The sequence below is a fragment of the Pteronotus mesoamericanus genome, unplaced genomic scaffold (assembly GCF_021234165.1).
Source record: "Pteronotus mesoamericanus isolate MK-2021 breed Mesoamerican mustached bat unplaced genomic scaffold, CSHL_Meso_final contig_26, whole genome shotgun sequence".
Lineage (NCBI taxonomy): Eukaryota > Metazoa > Chordata > Mammalia > Chiroptera > Mormoopidae > Pteronotus > Pteronotus mesoamericanus.
This window is the reverse complement of record NW_026555109.1, coordinates 11,694,804-11,718,962: the sequence shown is the minus strand read 5'-3', so window position 1 is coordinate 11,718,962 and position 24,159 is coordinate 11,694,804. Positions and strand designations below refer to the sequence as shown.

Here is a 24,159-nt window from a genome sequence, read left to right as displayed (position 1 = left end):
AGATTTTAATTGGTTGTTGTTTTTATTGGGTAGATTTATGTAAGCATAATTCTACTAAATTAGATACCACTATTTAAGAAGAGTAATGGTATATTTTTTCCACCCTAGAAAATACATTTTAAATCATTTTAACCCACTATAAACATTTTGATAGTTTTTAGAGATCTCCTCATAAAGCATTTTTTTACAAAAGCAATTGGGCAGGGTTTGAACATAGGGTAATAATTCATACCAATTATATTGCTAAACACAACACCCAATAATACACCATAATTCATACCGTATGGTCTGATAGCAATTAAATGCCATCATTAAATATGTTGCAAATATACATAATTGTTGAGATCTTGCTTATATGAAATAATATTCAATGCTTTATTATCCAGAAATAGTACCTTTGCTTATTTTGTGACAATGTTGTAATCATTAGAGAACCATTCAGGGTGTACCTTTAATATACACAGACCTGGATTTTTTCTCATGTTATGATTATTAATAGTTACTACTATCATTAATGCTTTTGAGTCTCTGCTGATTTTTCTATCATGTAATTAGAACAAGTACAATCAGATGGTTCTAAAGCAGTGATTAATAGATACCTAAAATTTCACTCCACTGTAGAGAAAACAAACAACTAAACCCAAAAGGCCTTATTGACTGAGGAGATTGTGTTTTAGAAAATCTTCAAGGGGTTTTCCCTCTAGCTCTAGAAGATCAACAAATGTTAAAGGAGACAAGTGATTACTAAACAGATTAAATATTTACTAGTTCATGATGCCTATGGAACCTCTAGTAGGTAATTGTCAAGTTCAGCTTCTGGCCATATTAATAAAAATAGAAATGGGTGTTCTTTGGATCCCCAAGTGCTTTGAACTGCTTACTTCAAGTAAGCTCTCCCTGTAGTAAACTTCTGTCGGTTTCACACAATGATGTAACCCTCGAAACATCATTTAATTTGATGTTTTTTAAAGACATATTTCTATATAATAAGTAGAAATCTTCTGTACATCAAGTTAAAATGTCATGGACTTTGGAACCATAATGACTAAGGTTTACATTCTGATAGCCTACTTAAAGCTCTGAGCTTCAATTTCAGGATGATAATTCACAGATGATAATAATTACCATGGGGTCCTATGTCAGCATTAGAAATTATACTGCAAAGCACAAAGAACAGTCACAGTAAGGATTCAGTGCACATTTTCACAAGGTGTAATGCCTCAGCAGTTCACTGTTCATTCTAGTCTAAAGGTAATGCATGTGTATTGGAGGAGGGGCATGCAATTCAAACTTTTTAGTCAGCCAAGGTTGTTAAGTGCCTACAATATGCAAGGCATGGCCAAGGAAGCTGTGTATATTAAGGAAAGGTGGCTGCTTCTGTTGTTTAGTGGCTGAAGTTAAGAAGTCAGATGTCAGGGAGATAGAAGAGGAAGGGGCACAGTGTGGGGCTTGGCTGTTGGCTAGAGGTTGGGCAGAATAGCTCTCTGTGAATGTCGATGGTAATTTTCTAGTTATCCCTATACTGTGTCTTTCATTTTCTGTATTCTTAATTTTTTAAATGATTTATTGTTTGTGCTATTATAGTTGTGTCAATTCTCCCCCTTTGCCTTCCTCTGCCCAGCCTGCCCCTCACTTCTATAGTCAATCTTCACACCATTGTCCATGTCCATGGGTCTTTCATACATGTTTTTGACTGATTCTGTAATCTGATGCCTTGCTGACTTCTAAGTCTCACTGATCATTCAGGAACTTTCCCTCCCAGGGCTAGTCGTGGAGAGAGTAAACAACTCCAACCAATCAATTCAGTGCCCACACCCCAACCACACCTTGTACTGGTCTCTCCCACTTCAGGCCACACTCCTGCTCAGGGCCAGGTACCAGATAACCAGGTTCAGTCTCTGCACCCCAGGGCCTGCTGAAATTATTCAAACTCATCCGTTCCATATCTGCATATACTGCCTCTCCCATCCCTCCCCATGAAACCACAAGAAAAGCTTCAACCCACTAGCTCCCTCACTCTCTCTTCCTCCTGACCAATCCAGGTACTTCTTCACATAACCTCCCCCTGGCATGGTGTAATTCATGAGTATCAACAAACTGTCATCTCCTGATTTGTTTGTTTATTATTACTCCTAAATAATGCACATATTAGTCCTAAAACAGGCACATGCCTGCATAATAATTATATATAAATAATCATAAAGCTTTATTTTAAAACAAACCACTAGAGCCTAAAGCTTCAAAAATGTTGGCAGAAACATACATGAAAGGAGTCTGAATAAATGAGATTGCTTAAATGCCCCTACAGCTCTGACCAGGAAGCGGAAGCATTTGTGGAAGATAACAACAACAAATAAATAAGACCACAGAAGAACATAGTTGTACCCTTTTATTGGCATAGTCATTTTTCAAAGGCTGGTATGAATAAAAAGTTCTGAGTAGTTAGATATGGTGGTCTGATGGCACCACTCAGAATTTCCCGACAGCCCACAGAAGCACATCAACAAACCAGGCGGTTGCATTACAAGAGAGTTGAGGATATATAACAGGTGAGCCATGCAGCAGAGCTCGGAGAGGACAATTGTCTTGTGGTGTGGCATTACTGCTTGAACCAGGAAATCTCAGCGTGCTTATTTGTACGGTGCAGACCTTTAAATGAATATGACCCTTTGATCCCAACAGCTATGAATTTGAAGCCACAAGTACTGAATGACATAAAATTTCCTGTAACTTATACTGAAGTTCAGCAGATGAGATTTAACTAAAAAGCTCACAACCCACGTATCCAGAAATACAGGTCATAGGAAGGAACTGCCTTCTAATCAATGAATGAAATATAAAACGTGGGACTTGTTCCATATATAGATGTAGGGCAAAGCTAAAACAACAACATAGTCCCGAGATTCTTAGGTATTTTAGGTTAAAAAGTGGCATGTGGAAAAAGAAATTCTAGAAACAATTTTTAAAAGTATGTATTTTGAAGAAAGGGAGCACCACCAATTGCATAAAGTTATAAAATACAGTAAAAATCATGTAAATAATTTTCAGGTTTGTAATTCCAATAAAACACAAACACCTACAAAGAAATAAAACACATGTCCTGCAGAGTACGTTATAGTAAAATGATTGGAGTTCAAGAAACATGTGGTCAGACTGTATAAAAACAAATGTATAGTGGGCATGGATCCCTCCTCTCCTCTACCACTCTTCCCTCTCCCACCTCATCCACATGTTTTCTAGACTTTTTCTTGCTACATAGAGGTAGCATGGCCCTATAACCATGAAGCCTGAAAATCAGAGTGTATCCACACAGAATGGGTAAGAAAACACACACATATTCACACACACATCCAGGGAATCTCGGGTATTTAACATCTCTGTGCTGTGCTTTTCTGTGTAAATGTGTGGAGAGAGCACCCAGTGTGTATCAGAGGCAGCCTTCTGTCGATGCAGCCTGGAATCACTAGGCAGTTTTATTCTGAGTCTGTAGTTCAGACTACATCAGATGGTAGTGTCCCAGAACTCAGAAGGCAGCCTGCTGCAGGAGGCCCCTTCTGGCTTCTTCAGGAGAGTGGGCTTTTTGCAAGGAGGTGGGGGAGGTGCTCTGGGCTCTGAGTGCTGCAGGATTTGCTGCCAGTCTTCTCTTTCCTCACAGAGCTTTCGTCTCCAGTCTAGGAGTTCTTGGAGGGCCACGCTTTCATTCTCTGAGAGCCTCAGCTGATGGATTACCTGTGAGAGGAAAGAGGGGAGAAAGAGAGTAACCCCAAATATATATTGTGAATGAGCAACATACCATGTATAATAACAACACCTGGATGGCAAGGGGCTGGACTGGGGTCAAGAGAGACATCATTTGTTCCCAGTAAGGCCTCCAGGCACTCGGCAACTGGCATTCAAGTGGGCTGGCTGTGATGCTATGTTAAGATGAGTGGAACAAAAAACAAATTGGTGGAACATTTAGGGTAGGTACACTGGTTAACATGTGATATACCCCCAGGAGATACAAGAAAGACTTAAATATCTATTTGCTCTTTGCCCTCTATTATTATGTGCATTCTTATAATATCTTTTACTTTCTCTTCATTTAACTTGCTACAGCTGTAATTCTGTCTGATGTTTTTGGATTTCTCAAGGTTCTCCCCATTCTGGGATCCACTTCCTCTCTGCAGTTACTCGTCATTATCTTTGGAGGTAATGTGACACTACTCTGACCACCAGCATTGGCCCAAGGATGGACCCCTTCCTCAAGAGGGTCCACTTATAGTCAGTGTTAAGAGAGGACCACACTAATATAGAAACTGTTTTCAAGAGTTAGGTGTGACAAGAGACAGCCACTAAAATATCAAATGTGCTCAGTGGGGGCAGGTAGCTGTGCTTGAGAACACCTGCAAGCCCAATGGTGTGTCATTGCACGCACTACTTCGTGGCAATGAATCAAACTTGTGATCTAAACTAGCAGCTGTGTGGGCTCTCAGACCTTGAGACGACAGAGCTGAGAATTTTAGGAGCCTTTGCAGGAGAGCATCAAAACATGCAATTGTATCAGCCACTTCCTCTCATTTCCTTAGGGCACCTGATGAGAGACACCCTGGAGACTGCACTTGCCCCGTGAGTGTAGCTGGGGCACTTGAGGACAACCAAGCTACACTCACGGCTGTGGGCTCCCCCTTCTGCCTGCAGCCAGTAATCTGTAACAGCTGGATAGTGTAGAAACTAATTGTTTTGTCAACTCTAAAGTGACTATGCTGGTTTAAAAAAACGAGATTCTAGACATGGACAGTAAAAGAGGATGGGAACATCGGGGGAATTCAGAGAAAATGAGATGGCTCACTCCACCTCCAGAGCACCTGCTACTTTGGGCCAGTGCTGCTTCCATCCTCTTCATCAAGACAAAAGAGAATAAAACAAAGCAGGACACAAGGTGTTTCCGCTTCTGTGACAACAGGGACTTGAAAGAAGCACGGGTAATCGGTGTTCAGGACAATGCTAAAATGAACTTGTTCACCTGGACACCCAAGCCTACTTGTCTGCCTAAAGAAAAAGAATTTAAAGCCTAGAATCTAGTTGACAGACAGAATGTTGAAACATGGTATTAAAACACAGAAGCCAAGAGGTCAAACCCATACCAAGCATAAGTTGAGTTCTGGAGCTGGTTTTTAGCAAAAGGAGTTTTCCCAAATTGAATGTACAAACAACCAGGAAAAAAATTAAAAACCTAAGTGTGGAAAACAGGACTGTGATTGTCCAATTCCTGAAGCAACCTGCAGGCATCAGTAGAAAGTGAGCTGACAAAGCAGCATGCCCCTCTTACACGGATATTTTTCTCTAGCACCCAGGACTGCCCCAGAATGGCCTGGAAATGAGACATTCTCCTGCTAGGAAGACTCTACTGTCAAGGAAGTGAGCCAAGAAAGTGGGGTAGAGGTTATGCATAAAAATAATTTATTCAATAAACACTTTAGAGTGCCCAGTAGGTACCAGGTACTTTTCTAAGTACCTTACAACTGTTAAATCATGCAGTCCTTCTATGAATTCTGTAAAGTAGTACTAGCATTTTGTGATGAGGGAATTGAGGCATAGAGAGGTTAAGCAATTTTTCCAATGTCACATAGAAAATGGTGGAATCAGGCAGGCGGACTCTGGAGTCTGCCGTCCTTGTTATTGCTTTATAGCACGTATCATTTACTTAGCAATTGTCCAGGATGCTAAAGATCAGAGTCTATATCACCTTCCTTTTCCCTTCTTTTTCTAAATGAAGTTTGAGTTAAATCTGAATGTTTCCTCCATTAATGTACTTTAGCTTCTCTATTTTCTCCACTAGTGTATTATTTTTTATTACATTTAGCTTTAGTTTCATTTACTCTATGAATATTAAATATCTGTATATATTTTCCTTAGCACACATTCAGTATATAACAATCTCTGAAAAATGCTGTCACTGGATTTATTTTTATGAGTGAATATTTAATTGACAGAAGGATACCTGTACCATCTCAGCTGATTACTGTCCCAAAACTTCCTTGAAATATCATCTTTCTTAAGTAACAGAACCTCACATTGATCTATTTAGGAAAAAAAATAAACAAAGAACTACTTCTGCATAAGATATTGTAGGCCATAGCCGATTACTGATCCCCCATTGTAAAATAAGAAAGGAATACATTACAAAAATCATATTTTTAAAACACCATAAAGCTCTGGAAAAACTGAGAACTAGAGAAACTAAAATTTTGGATGGAGATAAGATTTCTGAGCAAATGAATAATTACCAGCTGCCTTTTTGGGGGGGGATCCCAAAAAGAATGACCAATTATGTACTTCTGTAGGTCTAGAGAGCCCATTCTAGAAGTAAATATAACTATACAATATTTTGCAGGTGCATGGGACTTGAGACAAAAAATTGGAAACTTGAGGATCCTCAAATACATGGCCATTTTCCCCAAGAGACATTGGTTAGGTTATTCAACTGTATGAGTAAGTAGTGCCTTAAAAACTTATAAAGCTTATAAAAAGTAGAGTGAAATGTCCTACAATGACAGAGATGCTTTCAGAAGTAATATTTTACCAGGAAAGATGATAGCCTCAAACACCTAACTAGTCTCATCTTAAAGATATGCAGGCTTTAAAACTGAATGGGCACACGGCAGGAGTGTGGACTCTCAAATAGAGAGCTGGAGCTCCTGTGATATTTCAGTGCTAAGGGACCTGATAGGTTCTCAATCAAAGCATGGGAAGGTACAGCCTGAGGATTAGAGGGGAACCAGAGGTAGACTGGTTCTCCAGTACAGCTCAAGTTGTGATTGGATTGATGTGATCATCCCTTGCCTTTGCTTCTTAAAAAAAGATTGTGATAACTTTTTATGTAGAAAACATCATCAATAGCATCTGTATTTTGTTCACACACAATGCTTTCCATGAAATCAGAAATTACTATACATGTGAAGAGAAAAGGAAACTTACCAAAATTCAAAAGATAAAACAGATTCACAGATGATCCAGATATAGAGTTAGAATGTAAAGACTAACATACCTATGATTAACATTTAAAAGAACAGAGAAAAATATGGACAAATTAAGAAATAGCAGAAGGGACATAAACATAAAAGGAGTATCTGAAGTAGAAGAGATACAAAGAATGTGGCAAAGCAATTGTCAAACAGATGTTTCCAACACTCGTGAATAGCGTCAATACACACATTTACTCAGCTCAGCAAATACACAGAAAATAAACACACACGTCATTATCAACAATAAGAAAACACAAGGCATGTCATATTAAAAATTCCAGAGACAGAAGACAAAAAGTAGTACTTTAAAAATCCAGAAAGAAAGACACATTACCTTCAAAGAAATGACAAGAGAGTGAAAACTGGCTTCTAAACAGTGTCATTGGAAACCAAGAAACAACAGATCACAGATTAAAGTACTGAAAGAAAGGAATTGAACCTAGAATTCTGTATTAAAAAAATCCCTTAAAAATGAAAGTGAAATAGAAATGCTTCCAGGAAAACAAACATGAAGTAATTTACCATCAAAAGTTTTGTGTAAATGTGTGTTTTTTTAAGGTGAAAGAAAATATCAGATAGAAAAATGGAAATTTAAGAGAAAAGAATAATGGAATTAAATTTGTGAGTAAATATAAATTATATACTTGTAATGCCTTATAGACTTAAAATTAAATGTAAAACAATAATGGATGCCACCAATAACTACAAAAGCCAGGAGGGTTTCCATGGAGTTTAGAGGTTCTGAAGTTCTAGCAGTATTGGGAAAATGGAAAAAGTAATAAAATCTGTTATTATGAAATAAGAAAGGTACATATTTTATTCTCTAGGGAAACTACCAGAACAGTGAATGCATAATAAATGAGGTAATATATGGGAAATGTGTAATAAATATTTGATTAATCTAAAAGAAAGCAAGAAAGGTACATAAAGAATATAAAAGTCAACTCCTAACAAAACAGAGTAAAGCCTAACCTAGACAAACAGAGTCCAGATCTCCACCCAGCAGTTGGCCTTGCTCTTCCATGGCCTGACGGTGTGTGCCGGATTTATCTTCATGCAGATGTGAACATATATTGCCCTCATACCAATTGCAAAATACGTCCATTTTATATTTCTTTTCAATACTGAACTCTTTCAGTAGCTTTGCATAATGACCAAAAATGCACTATGTGTGACCCTCTGCTAAGTCCTTCTTAATAGGAAGAGATTTACACATTCAGTCACTCCACAGAAGCTGTAACAATCTACAAGAGTTACTTTCAGTAGCTGCTAATCTGAATGAGGCTCGTGGGAAGTGATTATGACAGAGGATGTCACAAATCCCCTAAGTCATCGCTTCATTGGGGAAAAAATGCTCTCTACCCTTTCAAAGCTTCTCTATGTTTATTAAAAAAATCTGAATTCCCAACTACATTATAAAAGGTGAAACTTATACATACAAACCATTAGAAAGCACTTCCTTAATGAGAGTATTGATGTCTTGAATAATGTAGTGAGTACAGAAGAATGCCATCTTTGAGTCAACAACTAATAGCTCTCTATGCTTCCTTGATAAGCAAAAATTTGACTGATGCTTGCAATAATCAACTAATGCTCAGAATAAACCCTTTCATTGAGAGATCCCATGAAACTTTATTTTCTATTATGGAGATTAATAGGTATTGAGTAAAATTTAATAGGTATATAAAGATAGTTGCCAGAATGGCATAAATGAGATGCTAAAATATTAACATTATTGTTCTTCATTTAAAAAACAAAAACAGAATCTTCACAGGTTATATCTTAAATAAAGGTTAAAATTCTGTGTAAGGATACATGATAGGTCACTACTTTCAACACAATGAAGTTCAGAGGGCATTTTAAAATTATGACCTGTGAGACAATCAACAGATCAGATGTGCTCTGACCAATGTTTAATCTGCTTTAGATTTATTAAATTTATTAGATTGTGAGGCATAAGAGGCATAGTTGTAATAGTCAAAATCTTTAATATTTTAGAATATCAAGAAAATGCAACTATGAATATTATTTAATGGTGGTCAAGTAACATATAAGCAACAAAAAATAATTACGATATAATTCAAAAAAATTAAAATCCAAATCAGTGTTTCTCTATTCATTAAATTTCATAACCTATTGCTAATAACAGAAAACCTCATAGCTTCCCTTACCACTATTTGATATTTCACAAAAAAATTATCATTAACAAGGCAATAATGATTTTTTTAACAAGAATTTTAGTGTTGATATTGAAAAGGAAGCATTTCTTTTCAGAAAGAGAAGAAATGGCCCTGGAGATTAGGGATGCTGCTGGCAATGTGGGCTTGGAGTCAGCTGATTTCCCATCAGGTCTCATTTATCTGGGTTTGTTTGTAGGGTAAGGATACCATATTGGTGTATGCTGTGTTTTAACTTAAATCTTCGTTTCCACTACCCCATGTCACCACTTCAGATAGTCACTTATTTATTTTCTTTTCTGGCATGTTTTAAATAATAGTGTTTGCACACAAAATCATCTTTCAGGACCAGAATTCAAGTGTTATAACTGGGAAAGTAAAAAGTGTTACCCACATGTGAAACTTTGGGTATCAGATGCCCTGCTTTTAAAGGAACTTTTATATTTATCACTCACACAGTGTCTTAATGTGTTGCCCATGGCATAGAGATGGAGTGAATCAAAAAGGGAGAGTCTTCTTTTTAATCTTTTTTTTTTCCTTTTTATAGTTTATCTGGGAAAGAAAACTCTATGGAGGAGGGTTTTTAGAGACTTCAGAGGATGGTAACTTTTTATCTAAATTTTTAACAAATATTTTATTTGTTTATTTTTAGAGAGAGAAAAAGGGAGGGAGAGTGTGGGAGAGAAACAACCACGCGTGGTTGCCTCTTGTGCCAGCCCCTCCCCCAACCAGGGACCTGGCCTGCCACCCAGGCTTATGTCCTCACTGGGAATTGAACCAGCAACCCTTTGGTTCACAGGCCAGCACTCAATCCACTGAGCCACACCAGTCAGAGCTTATCTAAGTTTTGAAAAGTGAGGTGGAAAGAAGCAGGAAGAGATGTTTCTATAGAACTTAACATAGACATTGAACTTCATTCTTTCTTTAACTTGGAATCACAAACATAAAAACGTTGAGGTTGGTTGAGCAGAGATAGTATGTATGAACTCCTGAGTCAGAGTTCCTGGAATGGAATCCTAAACTTGTCACCTAATGGTTGAGTAACATTGAATAAATCTATTGGCTTCCACGTCTTTAAATTAGGATCACAATAATAATCTACCTCAAAAGGATAGATAAGTATTATACAAGTAACACATGTGAGCTACTTAAAAGTGAGTGCTCTACAAGTGTGAGCTATTATGATTTTGTCATTATTAGCTGTTTGACTTGAGAGAATCTCTAAACATTCTGAATATAGTTATCCTAATGATTCAATCAGAAAATGTTAAATGTAATGACTTCTCATAAAATGGTCCTATATAAGTATAACATAATCTCTTCCTTCCTGATTAACATGAAGCTCTCAGAATACTGAGCAACACACTGGATTTATAACATAACTATGATTTATACAATACTTTAAATTAAAGAAAGTCATACAGGAAGAAAATGATAAAAAGGCAGCGGTTCCTTGAATTTTAGGAGTAAGGTAAAAAGAGTACACACAGATTTTAGTGAGCAATTTAAACAACGGTTAAATGTTTCTGAAATAGGGATTTGTATATGTGTTTTCAGTGGTCCTTAAGTTCTTGGGACAATCTAAAATTTTTGCATTTTTATTTTTATAATATTTTTAAAAAAGTAATATAATTGTGCTTTTGATCATTTTAATACCTAATTTTTAAGCTAGCATTCAGTGAAGTTTTATTTTCTGACTTTGTATTTTATTTAAAAGCAGTTTGACACAAGTAATATTGTTTATATTCTTGCAGATTAAGAAAAGAATAGGTATACTGAATATGCAAGTAGGCATTCTCCTCCAAGAAAAAGCTAAATGATGTGACAGTGTAGGTTGTCCAGCAGTTCAAATAGAAAAGAAAAAAATGACAAAGCCCTGACTGGTATGGCTCAGCTGGTTTGAGTGACGTCCTGTACAGCGAAAGGTTGTGGGTTTGATTCCCAGTCAGTGCACATGCCTGGACTGTAGTTTGGTCCCTGGTCAGGGCACATGCAGGAGACAATCAATTGATATTTCTCTCTTACACTGATGCTTCTCTCCCTCTCTTTCTCCCTCCCTTCTGATCTCTCTAAAATTAATTTTTAAAAAAGGGACAGAGACTTGGGTAAAAACAATGGCACAGGGTGGTAGAAATGTACTGAAGTTTATGGAATCTGAGTCAGTACCATATTCATATTTTCAATAGTAACTTCATGTCACCTAAACAAAATCATACCTAATATAAAATGTTAATTTTAAGTTTGTTGCTTTTGTAGGTTTTTGTTGTACTTGAACTTATAAATTTGCTTTGGTTTTACAGCTGTAATAAGAGCTAAAAAAATAAAAAGATTTTATGTAACAATTTAATATTATAATAATTTAAGAAATGTTAAGAGTCAAAGAGAAATTTTTTCATTTAAAAAAGGTCATACATATTATCAAAGTAAGAAAAAGGCTGATCAATGTGCATAGAATTCCCTGTGGGTAGAATTACTTACTGCTTGACAGGACTATGTATATCCTTTAGAGTTCAAAATGAGTAAATTAATCTTTATCTAGCACAATGCATCTAATTCACTTTTACATGGAGAGTTTAAATGAAGTTAATGTATGAATGCCTGAACACATGTTGAGAGAAGGAACAGATGTTACCACAATACAGGAATATCTCATTTTACTGTCCACCATAGATATTGTATTTTTTACAAATTGAACATTTGTGACAACCCTGCATCAAGCAAGTCTATAGGCATCATTTTTCCTTAGGCTCAAATTATGGTTAGTATTTTTCAGCAAGAAAGTATTTCTTAATTTAGGTATGTCCACTGTTTTTTAGAGATGATGTTATTGCACTCTTAATAGGCTATAGTATGGTATAAACGTAACTTTTATACGCACTGGGAAACCAAAAAATTTGTGTGACTTACTTTATTGCCTTATTGCAATATTTGCATTGTCGTCACAGTCTGAAAACAAACTGACTGTATCTCTGAGATATGCCTGTATGTTAGACTTGTGGTTTCACCTTTTTTTTTCTTTTTTTTTTTTTTTACAAAATTGGGGTAATTGGGCACCTCACCTCCATCAAGACCAAAGAGAGAAAGGAACAGAGTGCCTTGAAGTAATGCCAGACTGATACTGGACAAATGTCATACTTGAGATAAACTATATCTCACAGATCCAGATAAGGCCCTTTCAAGCACTTCAAAGCTTTAGGAACTTCTAAAAATGCTCTGGTGCTCTGAAATCTCATAGTGTGGGTCGTTTCAGACCCATCAGTTACTCTGGATCCAGCCTAGATGGGTTTGAATGGCTAGTGAGTGGAGTCACTGAAGAGAGTGGAACTGAAGTCAGCATGGACTTTAGGGTAGTCAAAGAATGCAATGCCTTAAGCAATAACATAAGCTTATCATATGCTATGGTCTGAATGTTTGCATACCCCCAAGTTCTCATATTGGAATCCCAAAGCCCAATGTGACAGTATTTGGAACTGGGGCCTCAGAGAGGTGATTAGGGCATGAGGGTGGAGCCCTCATGAGTAGGATTAGTGCTCTTAGGAAACCAATGGAACAGAGCTCCCTTGCCTCTTCTGTCATGTAAGGACAGAGGGACAAGTCTACTATCTGGAAAATAGCCCCATGCTGGCATCCTGATCTCAGACTTCAAGCCTCCAGAACTGTCAGAAAAAAATTTTTATTTTTTAATAGCCTCCTGGTTACAGCAAGCTACACATACCAACATCTTATGTCCCAAATTATTATTTTTTCAATAGCATTGGGGAAAAAGTGGTACTATTCTATAACGGGTACAAAACCTAGGATTCTAGAAAGGTCACAGGCTGTCAGCTTAAAAGTCTTTGAAAACAAGCTCTTTTGATGGAGCATATAATAATAAATTGTAAATTATTCTGTGATTTTTATTTTTAAATTTGATATTTGAAAGGGATCTGAAAGCTCCAGAGTTTAAGGGCCACTTGTTCAGAATGAGAAAGCACTGAATCACAGTTTATTGGGAGCTGGGGCTACCTGACCCCTCAAAGGAACTGACAAAGGGATCCGCTCCACCAGCACCCGGGGGGGGAGGGGGGGCAGGCATATTACTCAAGCTGCCCCTATGTGGGTTATACATAAGAAGGTGGGGGAAGGGGCGGTCAATATTTTAAATTTATAGCCCTGTCAGTTTAGACCACCTAAAATGGAGCCTTTGTTGCTCTTATAACTCCATATTTTTGCTCCTCTTTTTTTTTTTGATCACCATTTATCCCCCATGTACCCTCTTCTACTTTCATCCACCCCCTCCCTCCCCACCCCCACCAGACTATTGTCCCTGTCCAAGAGTTCTCTCTTTTCTTTTTCTCTTTCTCTTTCTTTCTTTCTCTTTTTCTTTCTTGCTTGCTTGCTTGCTTGCTTGTTTCTCAAGCTCAATTCCTTTATCACCCTACCCCCACCCACCTGCCCTGGGGCTATGAGCCTGCTCTCTGTCTATGAGTTTGTTCATTAGATTCCACACAGGAGTGAAATCATACGGTACTTGTCATTCTCTGACTGGCTTATTTCACTTAGCATAATGTTCTTCAGGTCCATCCATGCTGTTACAAACAGTAAAATTTTTTTCTTTTTGTTTTTCTTTAAGCTGAGTAGTGTTCCAATGTGTAAACTGTACCATCGCTGTTCTAGCCACTCATCTATGGATGGGCACTTGGGCTGCTTCCAAATCTTGGCTATTGTAAATAACCCTGCAGTGAATATAGGGATGCATATATTCTTTCAAATTAGTGTTTAGGGTTTCTTTGGATAAATTTCCAGAAGTGAAATCACTAGGTCATAAGGTTTAAGGAAGGATTACAGAAGGGAGCTAGGCCATCTATAGGCCTTCAATAAATAGGTATTCCTCAACACCCCATTTCAAGCTCCCAGTACATGTGAGCAGATAGAGAAATAACCCAGTCCAAACACATTTCTCTATGGCCAAGGATATTCATCCTTGAACATAATCTTTGACTTAAAAGTAGGTTTTTATCAAAAATATTCCTTCACTGAAGCAGTAATCTTTGGAAATTGTGCTGCTTAAGACACTGGTGATTACAACATCCTCAACTCAGTATGGGGATTAAAACAATGCTATTATTTTGTTATTGAAAAGATCTTGCTGATTTGATGTTTAGCAGTTCAAGATGTGAATCTAGTTTCCATTTTTCCACCTGGATTTGTAAGATATTTGTATTTTCTAATGTCCAGGAGATATTAACTAGGTATGAAGAGTTTGATAAAGGGATGTGAAGACTGAGTTCATACAATTTTTATATATAAAGTGGGATGTTTATAATTAGTTCACTTACTTTCAGGAGTTAAAAACCACTAAATCACTCACAACCTAAAGGAAAATACAGTATAATATAAAGGCTTAATGAGGTTTATTAATTATATGTCTATTTACTAATGGCATTCTATTGTTATTGATAAATTTTAAGAGATGAACTAATTAAAAATAGGATAAATTTGTTCACTTCTTGTGGATATGCATTTCTGGAATAATATTAATAAATGAAAATTAATAATTTACTGCTGATTTTTACCTTAAGTCTTTCCCTTCTAGGATAAAAATAGCTTTTGTTAAATAATTCATATGTAAAATCATGTTGCTGTTCATTTGTCCTAGAATTGATTTTTCTATTGACTATTCACCCAAAGGTGAAAAGAGGCATTTACTGACATTTATGGAAATTAAAAGAAGGAAGTGTCTCAACTGAATAGTGAGTATTAGTGTTTCAAATGCAAATCCTATTTCTATTCCATGCTAACAAGATGATGGAGAAAAAAACATTGAAAATGAAATTCAAAAATCACAGTTTGTAAAACCAAAGTTTATCTAAATACATCCTAAAATATGGCATAAAATAAAATATGAATAGAAAAAATCTTTAATTAAAGGGTTGTATATTTCTATACTTCTAAAAAATCAAGAAAATGATATGAAAATGAAAGCAGCATTTCTGGTTTAGACAAAAAAGAATCAAGCCTTCCTAATTGAGAGATAAGCATTTATAGAGCAGTGTAATTAAGCTCATTCTTGCTTTTTTGTTTCTTTTTTGACTAAAGGTTAACTAAAGGGGAAATATCCCTTATAAAGCATGTTACACATTCTATTGGAAACAAGAGTAGTTATATCTGGACAACCAGCAGTGAGGGAGGGAAGACAGGATTTTAATCTTTTACCTTATCTGTACACTTTCTTTTAAAAATTAACCACTGTCCTTTACTTTTATAAGAAGTAATAATATATTGAACAGATTTAGTACAATTTAAATGGACATTTATTTACAGTTTGCAGCTGATTTTAAGTTTATAGCTATGAATAAAAATAGGCATGTTTCTATTAATGGAAAGTTATAAAATAGAAATTTTAAATTGTACTGTACATCATGTGATATAATTAATTTGTGACATTTTAGGATATGGATTTTGTATGAGCTCTGGACTCTAACCTCAATTCATTTAAAAAAATGACAGTATAAGTGACTAGTAGATTGTAGCAAAATTGATAATATATATTTGGTGTATGTTATAGTAATGACGTAGTATAGTAATGGGGTTCAAGTCCAGGAACTATATGGAAGAACATAAATCTATTATATTGGAAATAGAAGTAAGAGTATTACAATTCCATTTGAAATAGTTTTCTTGGGATTATGTGGGAGACTCTCTGCAAATACCAGGAGGTATTACTGAGGAACTGAGGAAAATTAATCTACTGAATTTTATCTTTCCAAAGAATAAATCCGCTCACATGGTTAGTTTATTCAAAAATCTTGAATGCCGCTGTTTTGCACTAACTCAAACAATCAAGTCCACAAAACTTATCAAGTTACATAAAGTCCTATATTTCTGGCCACACTAGTTATTTCAGCTTCATCATCATCTGTTATCACACCGACTATATGTCACCCCAATCACATGTACCCAAACATACCCTATAATTCTATTTATCTTCTCTACAACAGTCCCATTTTGAATGCCTAAATATAGAATCTCCTGAAGTTTCCAAGGCCCAGCTCTGAAAGTTATCTTCATGATACTGTGTTATATTTTTGAAGCATTTTCACATGATATTATTCTAATAGATTCTTATAACCGGTGAAGTATTTTTGGCCTCATTTCATAGATGCTTAAATTCATCTTTCAAGCCCAGCTCACTTGGCTAGTGGTAGAGTTAGATGCAAATTCAAATACACTGAGTATAGTCTAACCTTCTTAGGTACTAATTACATTGTCTTTCAAGAACCTTTCCTTGTCTATTAATCAATGAACACATGAACTTTAAATGATTATAAAGTAGAATGTGTTGTGATGAGTTCAACAGGGCTTATAATCACAAAATATGACCTGCTCCAGCGAGAAGCATTCATTCTAACTGAGCAGCGAGACAAATACATAGAGTTAAATAAATAAATGCTTAAACAGAACATGAAAACAAAAATGTCACAAGGCAGCACAGCATTAATTGATTAATAAATTAGTATTAATTGATTAATATATATAACTTTTGGTGGAATACAGAGGTGGAAATGACATGACTCATTTCAAAGCAATATAGTCAATAAATTCATATTGGGCTGTGGAGTTTTTTGGATTAAAAGAATGAATAGGACACAAAAAGAAGAAAGGGTATTAGTGTTGAATGGTATAAGGAATTGTGTTCATATTTTCATTCATGTTTGCATTTACAACTGCAAATTACACAAAACAGAGAAAAACACCCAGCAATGTGGTGTGAGACTTGAGGGTTGACTTTGAACTAGCAATGGAGTTGAGAATAAGTCTTTCCTCTACTTGTTTGACTAGCTAATATCTTAATTTGCATTGTTTTGTAGCAGTTCACCAATTAAGTTATTAATTTCTCAAGATACCTTTTCTGGAAAAAAACACAATCTGTATGTTATAGTGTTAATTATAATTAAATAAAATGAAGACAATGATTTTATAAAATTTGATTTAAAAAACTATTAACCCAATCCAAATAGGTTTTCAAAAATAGCTATAACCAGGAAAGGGGTATAGTTTAGCAACTTCATTGGCCATAGAATTTAATGCATGAGGGAAAGCCTCTTCTCTGTCATCTCCTTGATGCTTCCTCCAAAATTTAGTTACCAGTTAGTCACCCACTTGAGAACTAGAGGTAAGAGAAGCCATCCTTTATAATCACTAAAGGCACAAAAAAGTTTCTAAAAGTATTAAAATATTTCTCAGGTGCCCAACTTGTTATAGGGGATTAACTTTGTCCTTGAGGGAAATTAAGTCCCCAGATTATGAGAAATTTCTGAGAGAACAGTTATTAAGAGTTACAAGCTTTGGTTTTATATACATATAAACTTGGTGGGAGCACCATTGATCATTATTTTGTATAAAAAATGTGTGATAAGCAATATTCTAACAACTCTATCATCAGGAGATATAAATGTGCACAATTTTTGCTATAGTAAGGAATAAAGATTGCTATTAATGGAGGCTAAATTTAGTAAGTGTTATAAATAATGATGCTCAATAGCAACATGTAAAATATTAAGCCCAATAAATGATGAAGGGTGATAGTGTTCCCAAGATGCTATAACAGGCACAGATACCAGTGGCTGACACCAAAAAGAAGTATACTACTCACATTAAGGCCAAAATTATTGTTTCTGATCAGTGAGTGACCTTCCATGTTGTCATGAGTATACTTTGCATCTTCTTGGGTCTTGGGGTATTCTATATCCAGCTTTTGGATGAGAAAGGGCATGGAATATTCCTAGGCAAATGGAGGTTTGTATGGGAAAAGCTACACATTGGCTTACATCACTATGCGTCCCATTCCATTGGCTAGATCTCAGTCACATGATTATTCCTAACCACAAGGGAGGCTGGGAAATGTAGTCTAACTATGTATTTATAGAGACATGAACTTGATGGTCACAGTGTCTGCCATTGTGACCCTAGAGTCAATTACAGTATTGTTAAGACACAGTCATGGTAAATTATGCATATATAAATATTAGACAAAATAAGGAAAGGAAAACAGATTTCAGAAAGGATTAGGAATGAAAAGATTTTGCCCAAGTACGCAACATTTTGGAGTAAACCTTTTAAATCAAGACTTAATGCTAAAAAAATAGATAGTAAAAATCACCTGCAAGTGTATAAAATTAATGTCAGTTTACTTGGGTTTCAGATCTGAGGCTTTTAATATCATTGACTTCATGACACCTCTTTGCAATGTCACAGGTCATCCTTTTTAGAACCTGTTCTGACAGAGTCAGAGTACAAAATGACTTTCAACATAAGTATGTTATTTCAAATAATAACATAATCATAGAAATCAGAAAAGAGTCAGGGCTACAAGGTCTACTAAAAATAAATAAATAAATTACTTCACCAATGTTAGCTGATCATGTTTCAATATGATGGAACAAGACACTGTACTTAACTAGTCAGAAAATCTGGGCCCCAGGTTCCCAGGTGTCTCTCTTCCAATTCTCTGTTATCTTGAGCAGTAATTGAGGTATTTGTCTCATATCTTCCACTTATACAAAAGGCAAATATTTACCCCTTTCTTAAGCAGACTAAAATTTTCAAAACTGAAGAAAGACAATACAATATAACCATAAATGATATTTATATTTAGCCTTTTGCTGTAGTTTATAATGTAAAATGTATCCCTTTTCTAGAATTAATATTTTATTATTAATGGTAATTTCAACTTCTCTTCAGTTAAACACCCAGTAGGGTTACTCCACTCCAAATACACTGGCATTCTTGCAATTCAGACAAGCTTCTGTGTCAAGGCCATTGCTGTTCTTCTGCATGAAATGTTCTTCCCTCACATCAGCTCCCTCCCTGAACTCCTTACTTTATTTTTGCTCAGTGAGGCTTTTGTTGACAACCTGATTTAAAAGTACAACTCAACCCAATCTTCTTCCTTATCATTCTTGTGACTTCTAGCTCCGCTTATCCAGTTTTTCTTTTTAAATAAGAGTTTAACAGTAGTTCCCCCATTATCTGTGGGGAATACATTCCAAGACCTCTAGTGGATGCCTGAAACTGAAGACAGTGCTCCATCCTATACTTATATACTTTTTGATAATGTTTAATTTATAAATTAAGTACAGTAAGAGATTAACAATTGGTACTAATAAAATAGAACAATTATAGCAATATACTGTAATAAAAGCCATGTGAATGTGGCCTCTTTCAAAATATTGTACTGTACTCACCTTTCTTCTTGTGATGATGTGATAAAATGACTACATGAGGAGATGAAGTGAGGTGAATAATGTAGGCATTGTGACATAGTGTTAGGCTACTACCGACCTTCTGACAATATGTAACAAATACTTTATGGCTTCTATTTGATGTGTCTGAATTGCCAGCATCAGTTATCTTGCACTTGGAAGCCATTATTAAGCAAAATAAAGGTTACATAAGTACTGTGATACCACAACAGTTCATCTGATGACTGGGATGGCTATTAAGTGACTAATGGGTGGGTAGAGTGGTATAGTGCATAACATGGAGATGCTGGACAAAGGGGTGAATCATGTGCCAGCTTGGATGGAGTGGTACAGCTCAAGATTTCATCAAATTATTCATAAAAGCATGGAATTTAAAAATTTTGAATTTTTTATTTCTGGAATTTTCTATTTAATATTTTCAGACTGTGGTTGACCACAAGTAACTGAAATCACAAATAAGAAGGGATAACTGTATTGTCTTTAAGCATATTATACATGTTGTTTATTGTTTGATTTCCCATGCTAGAATTTAACTTCCATGAAGGCAAGGATGCTTATTTTGTACACTAAGGTGTCCTAAATGCCTAGATCTGTGCCTGGCACAAGTGGATCCTCAGTAAGTGTAGGTTTAATGACTGATAAATGGACCTCCGAAAATTCAATTTTATGCAATCCACTTTCTTAGAATTCAAATTACATATATTATTATGTGCTTTATTTTGTCTTAGACACTATGCATATATATATTGACAGAGTTATATACACTAATGCCATGTATATCATTCTTTATGGGGAATACAAGGGATCTCCCAGAGTCAGTCGTTTTTATTGTGATTCTCACATTACATGCCAATTTTAGAACCTAATTACCATATAAAATGTGACATTAATATCCTCTAATCAATGATGCGATAGCCTGTGATCCTATTTACCAAGTCCACTGGTACATTTTTAACATGGAGTGAATTACAATACTTGATAAATGTAGGAATATGCTATCAGTCTGCTTTCCCTCAATTCTTCTGAGGCTGCTACTGGTTGACAATTACATAGAGCTGGCAATTTATGCTTTGTGTTCAGATTACAAAAATGATTCAGATGCATTCAATATGTTCTCTATATGTTTGGTAGTCTATCAGGGTCTACATACACACACAGGATTATAATAGAACAAAATAAATTGTATAAAAAATTGCATTATAGAGTTAAAGGAACCAATTTACAGATAACTAACTAGGTTGCTTGGAAGGTGTGCTCAAGGAATGCCATCAAGAGGAAAGCAATATTAAAGAAGCATGTGGAAGGTCAGTGATAAGTGTGTAGAACGGTTCAATTCTGGCAATGTACTCAGCATTAGGAGGAAGTTGGCAGCACGGTCCTATGTGATATAAGGAGTGGAAGATTGTTATCAGCACAGAAAATTGTAAAATTACATTGTTAATTTACAGTATTATCAAAAAACAAATTCTAAGTAGTTTAAAATTCTAACTGTAAAAAACAAACCTATACTTTAACATATATATTTATATATATATCTTTATATATATCTATATACACATATATGTATATATACACATATATGTATCAAGTCCTGTCTGGAAAAATCCAGCCATTGTTTATATAATGAGAATGGTTTGTGCAACATCAATGTAGCCTGGCAGCCAAAGAGAGTGGACTGGAATGTGTATGTGTGAACAATGGTAACTTCACTGTACTAGTTAGTGGGGGTGGTAGACACAATAGAGTGATCATGTGTACTGTGTGACTGTGGCATCCAAAATGACTGAGTGAGCCAAGCAATTGAATCTGCATCATATTTTGTGTTAAGCTTGAACATTCCCTCATGGAAACTATTTGGATGATTCAGAAGACCACAGCTCTGGGCAACTAGTGATTGGCTGCTTCACCGTGACAATGCAGCCATTCGTGCATTACATTTCATGCAGAGTTTTTGGTGAAACATTAAATCACCCAGGTGACTCAGCCCCCCTACAGCCCAGAATTGGTGCCCCACAACTTCTGCCTTTTCCCAAAACTAAAATCACCTTTGAAAGGGAAGAGATTTCAGACCTTTAATGAGATTCAGGAAAATACAACAGCGCAGCTGATGGTGAATGGGAAAACTGTGTGATGTCATTGTCCTATCGTCTGGATACCTTCTGTACAGACTATGGTCAGGTAAGGTATGGCAGCAAGGTAAGAGGGATTTCTCTCTTTTTTTTTAATAAGAAAGATATTCTTGAGCAGAGAAAAGCACAACCCATAAAGATAAAGACCAATTTTATTTAACAGAATTATAAATTTATGTGTGATAACTACATAAGCTTGGCCAGAATGAAGCAAGCCCATTATAGCCTATTTCTCTCACTAATTATAACTAAAACTTTAGATAAAATACATAAATGTCAATCTGAGGACTCAAAAACATAAGCAAAAACAAGTGAATTATGGAGGGAATCAAAACTTAGAGTATGAAAGCAGAATAAAGACATGCTCAGATTAAAGACAATAAAGAGAATTCCCTAGACCTGTTACAAATAAAACGTTAAAGGAGGTTCTTCAGGGTAAAGTGAATGACAGCAGAATGGGGTTTAAAACTCCAGGAATGAAGAGGAGCCACAGACATGGTAAGTTATGGGACAACAGAAAGATGACTTTTCTCCATTAAAGTTGTCTAAAACATGCATGATGGTTGAAAGCAGGGTCATAACATTGCTTGAGAGAATATATTCAGTGTATTTAGATGTAACATATGTGACAACTATAAGTATAAAGATGTAGTATATATGACAACTATAAAGGTCAATATTGGAGATTTAACAAAACAATTACGTTTCACATTTTGTAGGAGTTTGAAGATTATAACACCAAGGACTCAAGCACATGGTTTTGATGCACACACTTCAGCAGAAGTCAGTAATAAACAACAGCTTAATTTCCTTCTTATTCTTTTTTTTCCCTGCTTTACCTTGAAAACCCTATGATGAGAGAGTCCAAAATAAAATATAAGACAGTGCTGAAAGATGAAACTCTCAGGTCAGACAGCACTCAAACAGTTACTTGGAAAGAGCAGACAAGTGTGAATAGTATGGTTGCTGATGACACAACTAGACCAAAGCCAGAAGAATGTCTAATGGCTGCTGTGCACAAAGGCAAAAGGAAAAGACGATGCTGCACCACATATACAATTGGAACATGGAACACAAGAAGCATGAACCAAGGTAAAGTGGAAATGTCAGGCAAGAAATGGAACATCTAAACATTGCAGTGCTTGATCATAATGAACTAAAAGTGACTAAAGTGGGACATTTCCAGTGAAGCAATTATAAAGTCTTCTAATCTGGAAATGGCAAACTCAGAAGAAACAAAATTGCTTTACTACTGAGGCAAGATGTAGCACAAGCAGCTAGGTGTCACAACACAAGGTATGACTGAGTTAATATCAATCAGACTTCTAGAAAAACATATTAACATAATTGTGACTCAAGTCTGCTCCAGCTGCAATGGTTGAAGAAGACAAAATGAGGGCTTTTATATAAATATTCAAGAAGAAATTGATTATACAGCAAAACAAGACATGTTGATAATTATAGGTGATTGGAATGCAAAAACAGGAAATAAAGCAGAGCCAAATGTCCTTGGAAAATTTTGCCTAGGGGTTAGGGATGAAGCAGAAGCCTGGATCATGAATTTCTGTGAAGCCAACAACTGGTCCATCACAAAATGTATGCTTCTAACCACCAAACGGATGACTGTATACATGGATGGGCATCACCAAATGGCCCATATAGAAGAAATCAAATAGGCTATTTATTTAAAACTAGGAGATGGTAGAGCTATATTCTCTGCCAAAACAGGATGAGAAGCAGATAGTGTTACTGATCATGAACTATTAATATCAAACATGAGAGTAAAACAGAAGAAGAGCACTGCAATAATCATTGTGCCAAAACAATGTAAATAACACTCCTGATGAATTTAGGGTTCACATAAAAAATAGATTTGTATTGATAAACTTAAGTGACCAAAACTAGAAGAACTGTGGACCGAAACTAAAAATATTATTAGGAAAGAATGCAAAAAGTAAATTCCAGAAGTATAAAGAAAAGAAAAATCAAGAGAGATGACAGAAGAAATGCTAAATACGAGTAGGGGAACCAAAAACACAGGAATTATCTTCTGGAGGGTGAGGACCTTGTTGTACAGGCTTTCCCCACTAGCTGAGTGTTCTAGGAACCCATCTGCATCAATGTACTAGGTGGCATTGTTGTGAGAGGATACATTTGACCTCAGTGAATTTTTTTGAAGACTCTTTCAACACATTTGCCCTTTTCATGATGGGTGATTTATGAGTGCACCTGCCCACACCATCCTGAGTGTTCAGCAGTTTTTGACCAAAAATGGCATGACCCCCATGCTCCACTTTCCCTATTCATCTGATCTTGCCCTGAGCAATTTTTTTTTTTCCCTTGGATGAAAAAATCCTCAAAGGGAAACGTTTTGCTGATGTGGAAGAGGTAAAACAAGAAATGGCAAAAGTACTAAAAGGCTTTAAAATCGATGAGTTCAAAAACAGTTTTGAGATCAGAAGGTGGAGACAAATATATTTGAACAAAAAAACAAAAAAAAATTGTTTTGAGCAGTTGAAAAAACGTCTCAGTAGGTGTATTGCATCAAATGGAAAGTACCTTGAAGATAACTTAAGTTTAAACATGTAGGAATAAATACACA

At 35.8% G+C, this 24,159-nt stretch overlaps 1 protein-coding gene across 2 annotated transcripts in view; it reads right to left on the bottom strand.

Moving 5' to 3' along the window:
- Positions 1-2,404: 2,404 nt before the first annotated feature.
- MYO16 (myosin XVI) overlaps positions 2,405-24,159 on the bottom strand; it is a 590,664-nt gene continuing 568,909 nt past the window's right edge. For both annotated transcript variants that reach the window (XM_054574388.1, XM_054574387.1), the window contains exon 35: positions 2,405-3,729. In XM_054574388.1, coding sequence (XP_054430363.1) covers positions 3,502-3,729 — 228 coding nt within the window. In that variant the 3' untranslated portion in view covers positions 2,405-3,501. The remainder of the gene's footprint in view (positions 3,730-24,159) is intronic.